The sequence below is a fragment of the Nyctibius grandis genome, chromosome Z, assembly GCF_013368605.1.
Source record: "Nyctibius grandis isolate bNycGra1 chromosome Z, bNycGra1.pri, whole genome shotgun sequence".
Lineage (NCBI taxonomy): Eukaryota > Metazoa > Chordata > Aves > Nyctibiiformes > Nyctibiidae > Nyctibius > Nyctibius grandis.
This window is the reverse complement of record NC_090695.1, coordinates 9,477,794-9,488,927: the sequence shown is the minus strand read 5'-3', so window position 1 is coordinate 9,488,927 and position 11,134 is coordinate 9,477,794. Positions and strand designations below refer to the sequence as shown.

At 59.3% G+C, this 11,134-nt stretch overlaps 2 protein-coding genes across 3 annotated transcripts; both read right to left on the bottom strand.

The window, feature by feature from the left end:
* Positions 1–2,725: 2,725 nt before the first annotated feature.
* LOC137676660 (avidin-like) lies at positions 2,726–4,446 on the bottom strand. The gene is made up of 4 exons (XM_068423625.1): positions 4,385–4,446; positions 3,377–3,587; positions 2,829–2,949; positions 2,726–2,759 (listed from the first exon to the last, which is right to left on the bottom strand). Exons 2-4 carry the CDS (start codon positions 3,543–3,545, stop codon positions 2,726–2,728), a joined length of 324 nt encoding a protein of 107 aa, XP_068279726.1. The 5' UTR covers positions 3,546–3,587; positions 4,385–4,446.
* A 456-nt stretch (positions 4,447–4,902) lies between these two features.
* On the bottom strand, positions 4,903–6,342 carry LOC137676533 (avidin-like). 2 transcript variants are annotated; one of them, XM_068423403.1, is made up of 4 exons: positions 6,227–6,342; positions 5,892–6,108; positions 5,261–5,381; positions 4,903–5,047 (listed from the first exon to the last, which is right to left on the bottom strand). In XM_068423403.1, exons 1-4 carry the CDS (start codon positions 6,302–6,304, stop codon positions 5,005–5,007), a joined length of 459 nt encoding a protein of 152 aa, XP_068279504.1. In that variant the 5' UTR covers positions 6,305–6,342; the 3' UTR covers positions 4,903–5,004. The 2 variants fall into 2 exon arrangements, with proteins under 2 accessions (XP_068279504.1, XP_068279505.1); XM_068423404.1 differs by having other exon boundaries at positions 6,233–6,342.
* Between the last annotated feature and the right edge of the window lie 4,792 nt (positions 6,343–11,134).

Sequence of the window (11,134 nt, the reverse complement as noted above, 5' to 3'; positions counted from 1 at the left end):
AGGGACAGGGCTGGGGATGGGCACAGGGACAGGGCTGGGGATGCAGACAGGTCTGACTGGAGCTGTTCACTGATGTGGCCCAGCCTGAGGGTCCCTGGCCCGGGACCCAGTGTCTCGTGGCTGAGGGCTGTGTGGGGGCTTCACCCTGCCCTGCAGGAGCCCCTGCACCCCAAACCGCCCCCTGGTCACTGAAGGGGACAGACAGAAGTATGGGGAGTCACGAGGGCAGGACAAGGGTATGTGTGCGGGGGTGTCTGGGATCTGCAGTGGCTCCAGGGTTTGGCAGACGAAGGAAGCTGACCTGGCCCAACAGCAATAAGAAAATCCTGGGGCATCAGGGGCCAGAGGTGGACAGCCCTGGTCGTACGTGCCAGGTGAGACCAAAGGCCAGTGAACGTCGGGGCAGGATCAGACCAGAGCGCGCTGTTGCTACCGGGGAGCAGGGCAGTGCCAAAGGATCAAGGACGGGTCAGTGTGGGAAGCGGGGCCGGGGTGGAGGATGTTTGGAGCAGCTGATAAGCCTGGCTTGGGGGGTGGTGGCAGTGACGCTCTCAGTGCTGGCTTCCTGTAAACTCTGTTGTTTTGCTTTCTGTTTCTGTTCCCCTATTTAGCAAGCAGGCTGCTTACATCATCTCCTATCCTGTGGGCTGCCTTCTGTTTCCGAGAGACAGAGAATTTGCAGCTGTGGGGGTGATGAAAGGACAGAAATGAAGTCTTACTCCCTGGGGGTCCTGCATGGTTCTCAGTGGCCCTGTGTCCCCTGGTGGGCTCCCTGCACCGGGGCTCCCAGCCTCATCCTCTCACTCCCACTGGGATCCCGAGGCTTTAACCTCACAGACAAATTGGAGAAGCGTTTGGGGACCCACTCACGCAGATGGGGACAGCCACAGCAGGCGTTTGCCAGGGGGGGTGAACATGAGAACGAGCACAGGGTAGTCAGGGCTGTGCCAAGGATGCCAGTGCTCAACGGGGCTGAACTGAGGGGCTGCATGTGGAAGGCAGGGGTGAGGATGAGGATGCAGGGGTGAGGATGAGGGTGCAGGGGAGAGGATGAAGGTGCAGTAGTGAGGATGAGGATGCAATAGTGAGGATGAGGATGCAGGGATAAGGATGAGGGTGCAGGGGTGAGGATGAGGATGCAGTAGTGAGGATGAGGATGCAGGCATAAAGACGAGGATGCAGGGATGAGGATGCAGGGGTGGCTTTTGATCGAAAGCTGAACCCCCAGGCATGTCAGCCAGTTGGGCTCAGCCAGTACAGGCGTACCCCAAATAGGCTCTGGTCCATGCAATCCCCAGGAGCTGTGGGGGCTGAGAGCAGCCCCAGAGACCAGTGGGGAAGGAGGGAGCGGAGCAGAGTCTGAGGAAGGCTGGGGAAGGGCAGGCACACCGTGAGAGCAAGAGGATGGTGGGCAGGCCCTGACGCTTTTCTGGGGTGCTGTGTGCTCGCTGCCCCAAAGTCCCTGCCCCATCTGACAGCCTCTTCCCCTGGCAGCCCTGCAGTCCCCAGGCAGGACCCTCCTTCGAGCCCTTCGCGCCTCTCCCTGCCTGCACAGCTTCTCCCCAGGGTAGTCAGGGGCACCCGAGTTAGGAGCTACAGACTAGGGACTTGTGAGTTAGAGACTTCATGAGTTGCTGAAGTGATGAGTTAGTGAGTTCACGTGTTAGATGGGTCCGTGCAAAGGGCATTGCTGTGTTTGTTAGTTTTCTTTCCTAATGAAGTAATAAAATAAAGATCAATGTATAGATGACGTTATCCTGTGAATATGAGCACTGGAAAGGAGCCATATCCTGTTCTACCCTCCAGCTGATGGGCAACAGCCATTTAGTGGGAAATATGTGCATAGGGACATATATACAGCAGGGATCCCTCCAGCACCTGGCCTTAGCCACCCGGTCTGCCCGGTAGCTGCCCCTGGAGTCCCAGGTCCCTCCCCTTGTCCCTCCAGTATTGAGCCTGGACTTTGGACCACTCCAACACCCCAGCCTCCCACCTCATGACCATGGTCCCCTCTACAGGGGCTGGCACCGGGCCATATGTGCACCCAGGACCAAGTGCCACCCCCTCACCAGACCAGCCTGGAAATGGGAAGACGGAGCAGACTGGGGTGCAGAGAGGCAGGATGCAGAGCGTGCTGGCTTGCCTGCATGCAGCCTTCACCCTGACCCCCGGCTGTGGGGCATCCCGCTGCTCCATGCTGGGGATGCTGCCTGGGGTCACCCACCGCAGGGCTCCTGCAGGTGCCCCAAATGGGTGCAGGGGCAAGAAGGCCCCTGCCGAGGCCTGAAGCCATGGCCAGGAAGCAGGATTACCCAGCTGCTCTCCTCCCCTTGTCTCCCAGCCCCGTCCCTGCTAGCGCCTTGAAACATCACTCTGTCCTCCCCCAGCCACTGCCTGCACCCCCGCCATCCTGCCCACAGGCACAGGGAGGCTTCTTGCAGCCCGAGGACACAAGGGGCAGGGTTCTCTGCCAGGTAGAGAAAGGTTTATTCGGTTCCATGTGCGGGGGCAGCAAGCTTTGGGAAGGGGGAGCCCTGCCAGCAGGCTGCTGGGAGGCACTGGGAGGAACCGGGAGGCACTGGGAGGAAGCAGGGCAGGGAGAGGTTGTGTTTCCTGGCCAGGATGCTGGAAGCAGGCAGGAGCCCAGCCCTGGACCGGGACAGCAGAGAGCTTCGGGGATGCAGGAGGGACAGCGGGGTGCAGGCAGCTCTGGTCCCCATCCCCGTCACTTGATGCGGGTGAAGATGGAGGTGCCGACCCTGTGGGGAAGCCGTGTCAGCAGAAGGGGAGGCAGGGCTGTGGGGTGGGAGGGCAGGGCCAGGGCTCACCTGGTGGCTTTCCAGGTATGCTTGCGGGATGGGACCTCTTCCCGCAGGAGCCACACGGTCTCCAGTGTCTCCTTCCCACGGTGGTCCGTGAAGCACTGGCCCACAAAGGCGGTGGTGGAGTCTGGTGGGGTTCAAGTGGGGCAAAGGGGGCTCAGAGCCTGCACCTCCAGACAGGGTAACCTCGGCCACCTGATCCTGGCAGACAGACAGACGAACACCCGCCACCGTATGCCTGGACAGACAGATGGACCTCCCTGCCACATTGCACAGATGGGTGGCTTCCACATCACCTGGACAGATAGATGGGCACCACACCTGCCGTGTCACTAGGACAGACAGATGGACACCCCCACCACCTCTCCCAGACAGACAGACACCCCTGCCACCTGCCCCAGACAGACAGCCCTCGCTCCGTCATATCCCATGGCAGGAGCGAGTGTGGCCAGTCCGTGGCCACAGCCAGGGTCTCTTGGGGTGCCACGGGAGGTGTGGGGGGACCAGCCGGGGGGCACCCTGCTCCCAGCACAGGCAGCCCCAGGATGCTGTACCTGCGAACTGCCACTGCACAGTGAAGCCGAAGGTGGGCTGTCCCTTGGCACCGCGCTGCTGCTGGGCCCCTTGCAGCGGTGACACCAGGATCTGCTTGTTGGTGACTGCCACGGCGGTGTGGTAGGAGCCCGAGAAGGTCCCGGCTGCGCCCAGGGCTGAGAGGGTCATGTTGGAGCCCAGCTCGTTCCTCCACAGGCCCTGCAGGTCACACTGGGGACCGAGGGCTGTGCTGGCACCTTGGGCAGTGCCGATCCACAGCCCCCCTTCCAGCTTGCCCAGGCAGTGGGACACATGCCCCGTGTACCTGGGGCTGACATGGCCCCTCTGCACGGCAGCGGGGACCAGTGACACGGCCACCAGCTGGGCCAGCACCTCTCCCTCCCATGGCAGAGCAGGGCAGTGCAGAGCTGGGGTGCTGGGTACCCCCCCATAGCAGGGGCAGGTGACCAACACTACCCCCAGCAACAGCACAGCCAGAGCTGGCAGCTCCCTCGGTCACTCATGCTGCACCCTGGGATGGCACAGCACGGCATAGCACAGCACAGCAGGGCACAGCAAGGGCATGCAGCCCCTCGGGCACAACACTGTGTGCTGGGATGGCACAGGGAGAGCATGCAACACCCTCAGCCATGTACACTGTGCCCCAGGGCTGGCACAGCATGGCACTGCACAGCATGGCACAGCATGGCACAGCACAGCATGGCACTGCATAGACAGCACAGCATGCCACAGACAGCACAGCATGGCACAGCACAGCATGGCACAGCACAGCACAGCATGTCACAGACAGCACAGCATGGCACAGCACAGCATGGCACAGACAGCACAGCACGGCACAGCACGGCACAGCACGGCACAGCACAGCAAGAGCAGGCAGCTCCTTGGGCCTGCACCCCAGGGATGGCACGGCCTGGCACAGCCTGGCACGGCACGGCATGGCACGGCACGGCATGGCATGGCATGGCACGGCAGGAGTGGGCAGCCCCCCGGCTGGGCACTGCCCTTACCTTCCTGGCAGCGGCGTCGCGGGCGCCGAGCAGGGCCAGGGCGAGCAGGAGGCAGCAGCCGAGGGTGCCCATGGCGGCAGCAGCGGTGGCCGTGCGCGGAGCCCAGGCTCTGCCTGCCCCGCTGCCCCTTTTATAGCAGGGGCTGCTCTCAGGCAGCGGCCGCCCACGCCGGGCCTGCTGCCAAGGGTCACCCCGGTGGGAGACGGGCCACCAGCCGCCCACGCCGGGCCTGCTGCCAAGGGCCACCCCGGTGGGAGACGGGCCACTGGCTGCCCACACCGGGCCTCCTGCCAAGGGCCACCACGGGGCCACCGGCCACCAGCCACCACGCCAGACTGAGCCGTGTCCTGCTCCCCCGGGCGAGGCGGGGGTCCCGAGGGAGCACGGCGGGGCGGTGGGGCTGCAATGGAGGAGGCTGGGCTGTGGGTGGTCACGGCAGGGGACACACACCGGGTGAGAGGAGAGGCCATGGACGCCGTGGGAGGATGTGAGCACTGAGCCACGACAGGAGCCGGGGGGTGTTTGCAGCAAAGCTTTATTGGGAGGAGGAGGTGGGGGGGAGCGGGGGGGGCTGCATCCCCGTCACTGCTGCCGGCCCGGGACCCCCCGCGCTGCCGCCCTCACTCCTGTGGCTGCAGGCGGGTGAAGACGTTGGTGCCGACCCTGTGAGGACACGGAGGGAGGCATATGAGGGTGGGAAATGCACGGTCCCCATGCCGAACGCCCACCCAGCCCCCCTCCCAGGACCCCCAGGAGGCCACGCACGAGCACCCCATCCTCGGTCACCCCCACGCTGGTAGCAGCTCTGCCGGGCGCTGAGCCCCGGCCCCCCCGGGGTGCGCAGGGACCCACGGAGGGCAGGGACAGGGGACTCACCTGGTGGCTTTCCAGTCGTCCTTGATGTCGTCCATGCGTGACCGCAGGAGCCACATGGTCTTCAAAACCTCCTCTCCCGCCTCGTCCACGAAGCACTGGCCCGTGAAGACGGTGACGGAGTCTGCGGGGACGGTGCGGGAGGTGGAGATGAGCGTGGCCGGAGCAGCAGGTCAGTGCCCGGCCATGGCCCTGAAGCCTGCCCCAGCACAGGGGACAGTAGACCCAGGCTGTCCCTGCCCTCTGGGGACAGCGGTGATGGGGAAAGCAGGCAGGAGGGGTCAGAGGGCTGGGGGTCTCATGTGCAGATGGGCAGAGAGCAGTGGGCTTCAGCCCCCAGCGCATCCTCTGTGCCCTGGGACTGGGAGATGACACCAGGCAAGGAGCTCTGGGGTCAAGGATAGGGGAGCATCAGGGACATCACAGAGGATGGAGAGCACTGGAGACACCGCAGGGGAAGGGAGGGGATCATCAAGGACACTGCAGGGGAGGGCAGAAGAGCATCAGGGACATCACAGCGAGGGCAAGGGAGGTCGGGGGACTTGTTGCGGAGGGCAGGGGAGGTCTGGGGACACAACAAGGAGGGAGAGGGAGCTCTGGGGACACTGCAGGGAGGCTAGGAAAGAAGAAGCACCTGAAAAGCTCCAGTTGACGGTGAAGCCGAAGGTGGGATGGTTCTTCTGGTTTGGTTGGTGCTGAGACCCCTGCAGCGGTGACGGCAGGATCTTGTTTGTGGTGGCAGTCACGGCTGTGCGGTAGGTGCCGGTGAATCCACCTTCTCCATTCAACGCCCTGATGGTCATGATGGAGCCGAGGTCGTTGATCCAGCTCCCGGTCAGCACGCACGGGACCTGGGGGGACTCAGAGTTGGTGCTGTGGCAGAGCCCGAGTGCAGGTAGGGTGGTAGGAGCGGGCACCCCCAGGATTTGCAGCCCCCCTGCCCACCCTGCCCCAAGCACCCAGCCCCACCGTTACCGCTCTTGCAGAGAGGCTGGGAGCCACCAGGGCCAGGCTGAGCACCAGGAGGAAGGGAGTCACTTGCTTCATCTCTGCAGCGGGCAGGCAGCTGGCGTACCCAGGGACGTGCTCCTTGCGGGGCTCTGCCCGACGTGCCTGCTCCCTCACCTTTTATAGCTGCTAGGGCTGTGGGTGGCAGCGCTGGCCAGGGCGTTGTGCAACCTGGGTGTTTCCGAATTTGCAGTTCCCAGACACATGAGAGAGTGTTTGCAGGCAGATATTCCCAGAAATGCCTGCTGAAACTGCCCCTCCTTGCTCACACTGTCCTGGCAGCTCACGAGGAGGCACCGGCTCCTGCAGTGACTGCCAGGATGGACACTCAGCCAGGGAAAACCCCTCTCAGGGTGTGTTGTCCATTCTGACACCCGTTTGCCACTCCACTGCCATGCCTGGGGTGCACAGGGGTGCCAGGCAGCCTTAACCCCGGTGTATCTCAGGATCAGCCGCAGCACACGGCCTCCCGCTGCTCCTCCTCACCAGGCATCCTTGTGCAAACCCACCCAGCACTGGGCTCCTTTCGGGGCTTTGCTTTATCCTCCCCCAGCACTGAGGCAGCCGCAGATCAGGCTACAAAGCACCTGGTCTCCTCTCGCCCAGGGCTGGCATGAAGGTTTGCTGCTGGTTTTACAAGCTGGCTTTTGTTGGAAGGAAATTATTTTGTTTATGAAAAACAAACATTCCCCTAATAGCTTGGATATTGCATTTTAATTCTGAAAAAAATTGTGTTTGCACAGGAATTCTTAAATAACTTTAAGTACATATTTATATAATTCCCCTTACGGAATTAGTTGTTAATATCCGGGGAGGCTGAAGTGGCTCATTTCACCCCAGATTTTCTCACCCATTCCTCAATGGTTTTCAGGACTGTTTCCTAAAATATGTGTGTTTTATTTCCCTCGGTCATCACAGCAAAAGCTGATGGAGCCCTATTCACCAGAAAACGCTCCTTTGCTTAAAATAGAAGCAAGGCAACTCTTTGCATCGTATCAGAAATTTTGCTTTCCCTTTAATCTCACATTTGATCCCCAGTTTCTCTCCGACAGCAAGATCCGTCGCTGCCCAGGCTGGGGAGCATTGCACTTCTGCTGCCGGCATCCCAACGTCCCCCTCTACTCTCTGCAGGAGCCCCACAGCCCTCTTGCACCCCTGCCCGCAGGAACTCCCTGGCCAGCCAGCCGGCTGCCCATGGGAAATTCCTGCCCCAGTGTTTGCTTCTTTGTGTCCTAGAAATTAACTGCACGACAAGGTATGTTTTCCCACGCAGCTGCTGTTTGCTTTGGCTGGTTTTTCAGCAGGCGGGCACTGCCTGGAGCGTGGCCGAGGCTCGTGATAATGAGCATGGTCAGACTGGGGAGGCTGCAGGGGGCAGGAGGGGCAGCCAGGCAGCCAACACCCTCTCTCCATCACCCCCTCGCCATCACCCCCTCGCCAACACCCCCTCGCCATCACCCCCTCGCCATCACCCCCTCTCCATCACCCCCTTGTCATCAGCCACTTCCCATCACCTTGGTTCAGGGAGCTCCCCTAGGGACTCCGTGGGCACAGGGATGGGCAACACAAGGTCCCCACGCTGGCACCACTGCTGATGGCAACCCATAGCTCATTTACAGCTGTAGGTTTATTTTTGCATCACACAAACAGTGTTGGTGCCATCTGTCCGTAGCCTTTCTTGTTCCTGTACTTAACAGCCCCTACCCCGGTGGTGTATCTTGCAGGTGCAGGGATCATCTCAGTGCTCAAGGAGATGGATTTGATGACCAGCCTCAGCTGAGTCAAAAGCAAAACAAGCCAAGAGCTGAGGTATCTCCGTGGGGTTTGCACCCTCCGAAGGGCAGCCAGCGAAGCGGCTCGGCATTGGCAATCATTACCATGGCTAAATCCTGTGGTGCCGTGCCTGAGCCCTGGTGCAGCAGGGAGTGGGCAAGGGGGAGCGGGCAGGCAGGGAAGAAGTCCAAGGCAGAAACCGCTGAGGAAGTTAAAAGTTGGCAGGGCTGTGGTTTAAACCCGTGTATGCCAGGGGTCAAGAAAGGGTTGATGAGTAATAAGAAAGTGTTAATAAATAATTAAACTTGCTGCTCAAGGTGGGATTGAGTCAGACTTGAAAAATACTACTAGAGGCAAATGTTAGAGAAAACCATGTCTGTCACCCATTGTGGATGGTGTGATGCATTTCACTCGTAAGGGAGAAGCAGCAGTACGTTTATTGATATAAAACAGCGATTTAACCAATTTTGGTAGCAAATGCAACAGTGGTTTAACAAGATCCGATGGCAGGTGCGGCTGGCTATTTACTGCAGAGAGGACAGGGTCAGAGAAACCTGTCAGGGGGACCCTCCCGTTGAGTCACGAGGTTCAGAGAGGACCCTCTTGCTTTCTGAACTCCTCCCGTTAGGAATTGTCAGGATTAATAGCCTTACTTAGCACGAGTAGCTGTATTTGCTGAAGCCTTAGGCCGCAAGCTGTGAAATTTCACCTAGATATGTGGCTGAACTTTTGTTGAACCTCTGCCTAGTTAAGTAGGAGAAAGCCCCAGAGCTGGTTCAAGCCGAAAGATAAGGAAGCTACAGCCATCAGCAGAAGCTGCAGCCTTGGAGATAAGAAGAAAAACGTCCTGCCTATAGACAATGAAGAGACCTAACAAGGCTCGGGAAGACCCTGGACCCCAATATTATTGTTGGTCCAGACTGTTGTGTGACAGGTGGGAAACTTAGATTGTAAGGGTGGAATTGCCCAGAGATTTCTTTGTTCAGGGTCCCTCTGAGGAGGCACCCAGCTCGAGCCGTATCTACCGCTGTACCACTTAAATTACTTTATGAGACTTTGTACCAGAGGCTCTGCCAAACATGAGGGGAAGAGAAGAACTTGAGGGTGAGAATGTCTGTGTGAAAGGAGTCAAAAGGGGCACCCATCAGCTCTCTGGAGTTGTCCGCTGTGGAGGAGCTCTGGTCTTAGCAGGACAGACTCGGGTGGTGTGTGTGCAGCTCCTAGGATGGTGTACGTGTGCTTGAGTGGCTTCTCCCTCAACATTTTCTCAGAGAGGAGTCTAAATGCAGCTGGATCCAACCCTAGTCCCAGACTTGATCAACAGTTTATGTCTAAAGGATTATATGTGAACGATCAATCTAAAGATAGAATCTTAGTGAATTTTCTAAAGTTTAGCAAGTTCTTAGTCACTTACTGAGGATCTGTTGTGGCAAGAAACATTTCAATGTCAAGGAGTATGGGATCTCTGTTGTAGGCACAACCTTGAGAGGTGTCCCTACTCCAGGGGAGATCCTGGTGTGCAGCCCGCTGCCGTGCAGGAGAGCAAAAAGGGCTCTGGGGCTGCTCACTGTTTATGGGGGCAAGATGATGGACTCATGGTCACATTTGTGTACTGACCACAGACGGTAGTTTCTTCCAATGTGTCTGGAGTTGGACACTGACCAGCACTGTGGGTAGGTGAGGCCATTGCTCACATGAGCCCTTGGCTCTTGTGTTGTTACCCGTCTCCCCCAACTCCACTTTGAGCCGCACGCAGCCGTCACGACCAGACACATCCATGATGACCGACCGCCAGCGGTGGTTATTGCTTGAGCAGAGTTACGGGAGGGAAGGGTCAGGTTGGAGGGGAGCACACTGTCACAAACCAAGGATTGTCCTCCCAGCCATGCCCACGCAGGAGCTGCTGAAAGCTGAGCCTATCAGATACAGGTTTTATTGAGGTGATACAGTCAACAGTGGAGGAAAGAGCAGAAATATCCCTTGATACAGACTCAACACCCCAACCTTTGAAAGAAAGTCTGCAGGCAGCCTGTCTCCCAGGGTTAAGGGGCGATGCTGACGGGTTGAGCAATAAAACCCAGCCCGTGCTGGCTTTGGTACCTGCTTTTGTCCCTTGCCAGCTGGATCAGCATGTTGCAAGACAAATGGAGGTGAGCAGCCCAGGTGAGCCCCATCAGTGTCCTGGCACCCCCCTCTCCCTCCAGCCTCTCCACGGTGACACTAAGGGAGAGCATCACAGTCCCTCTCCATGGGCTGTGGGCTCTGCCATGGGAGGATGACAGCGGCTGGTCCAGGGGGGCCGCACCCAGGACAACCTGCCCGTCCCAGATAACATTATTGCTCTGCCCAGGGGGATGCAGGAACACTACCCCAGGAGCAAGGAAAAGGCCATTTATCACTCGCTGGCAGCTCAGGGCTCTGCCCAGGCGGATGCAGGAACACTACCCCAGGAGCAAAGACCATTTGTCACTCGCTGGCAGCTCCGGGCCACCGCAGTGATGCCCTTGCTGCACCAGCTCCCAGGGCAGGTAAGGGCTGGGGGGGTGAAACTGTCACATGGGGAGGACAGGCTGCTTCTCACCCCAGCCCTGAGGGCACGTAAGGATTAAGGGAGAGCTTTAGAGCAAGAAAAAGCTCTAAAGCAAGCAGAAAGGCTGTGTAGCCACATCTGGGGGTAGGGCTCACTCCCACCCCCTCAAAACCAGACAGGTACAGCCTTCAAATGCTGCGCTGGCAGAGAAAGGAGGAAAAGGAAGAAAGGCAGAGAGCCCCAGGCAGAAGGGGACACAATTCGGTCAAGGGCCAGCTCTGGGGCACCGCTGCTCCCCATAGAGCAGGCTCCTCACCTTCCCCTGCCTTGCAAGCAGGAGAGGAGAGAGCAAAGGTTAGGTCTCTCCTGCCATCGCATCTCAGGGCAGAGGCACATCTTGCTCCCATCAGCAAAACCCCACAAGAGCCAACCTGCAATTAGGGCTTGTCCCCCCTGCATCCCCAACCCTCCATCCCAGCTCAGGAAGAAAAGGGGGAACAACAGGGGCTCCCTCCTCCAGTCTGGCCCCCTGGCAGAGACAACACACAAGGATAGACAGCTGGACA

What these genes read in the sequence shown, in the direction of transcription:
- LOC137676660 (XM_068423625.1), bottom strand. Translation starts at nt 3,545, where the DNA reads ATGACCCTCTCAGCCCTGGGCGCAGCCGGGACCTTCTCGGGCTCCTAC. An exon ending in TGTGCAGTGGCAGTTCGCAG is followed by an intron (nt 2,950 to 3,376) that starts GTACAGCATCCT and finishes GAACCCCACCAG; the next exon opens with ACTCCACCACCGCCTTTGTG. An exon ending in CATACCTGGAAAGCCACCAG is followed by an intron (nt 2,760 to 2,828) that starts GTGAGCCCTGGC and finishes GCTTCCCCACAG; the next exon opens with GGTCGGCACCTCCATCTTCA.
- LOC137676533 (XM_068423403.1), bottom strand. Translation starts at nt 6,304, where the DNA reads ATGAAGCAAGTGACTCCCTTCCTCCTGGTGCTCAGCCTGGCCCTGGTG. An exon ending in CGTCAACTGGAGCTTTTCAG is followed by an intron (nt 5,382 to 5,891) that starts GTGCTTCTTCTT and finishes CCGTCCCCGCAG; the next exon opens with ACTCCGTCACCGTCTTCACG. An exon ending in GACGACTGGAAAGCCACCAG is followed by an intron (nt 5,048 to 5,260) that starts GTGAGTCCCCTG and finishes GTGTCCTCACAG; the next exon opens with GGTCGGCACCAACGTCTTCA.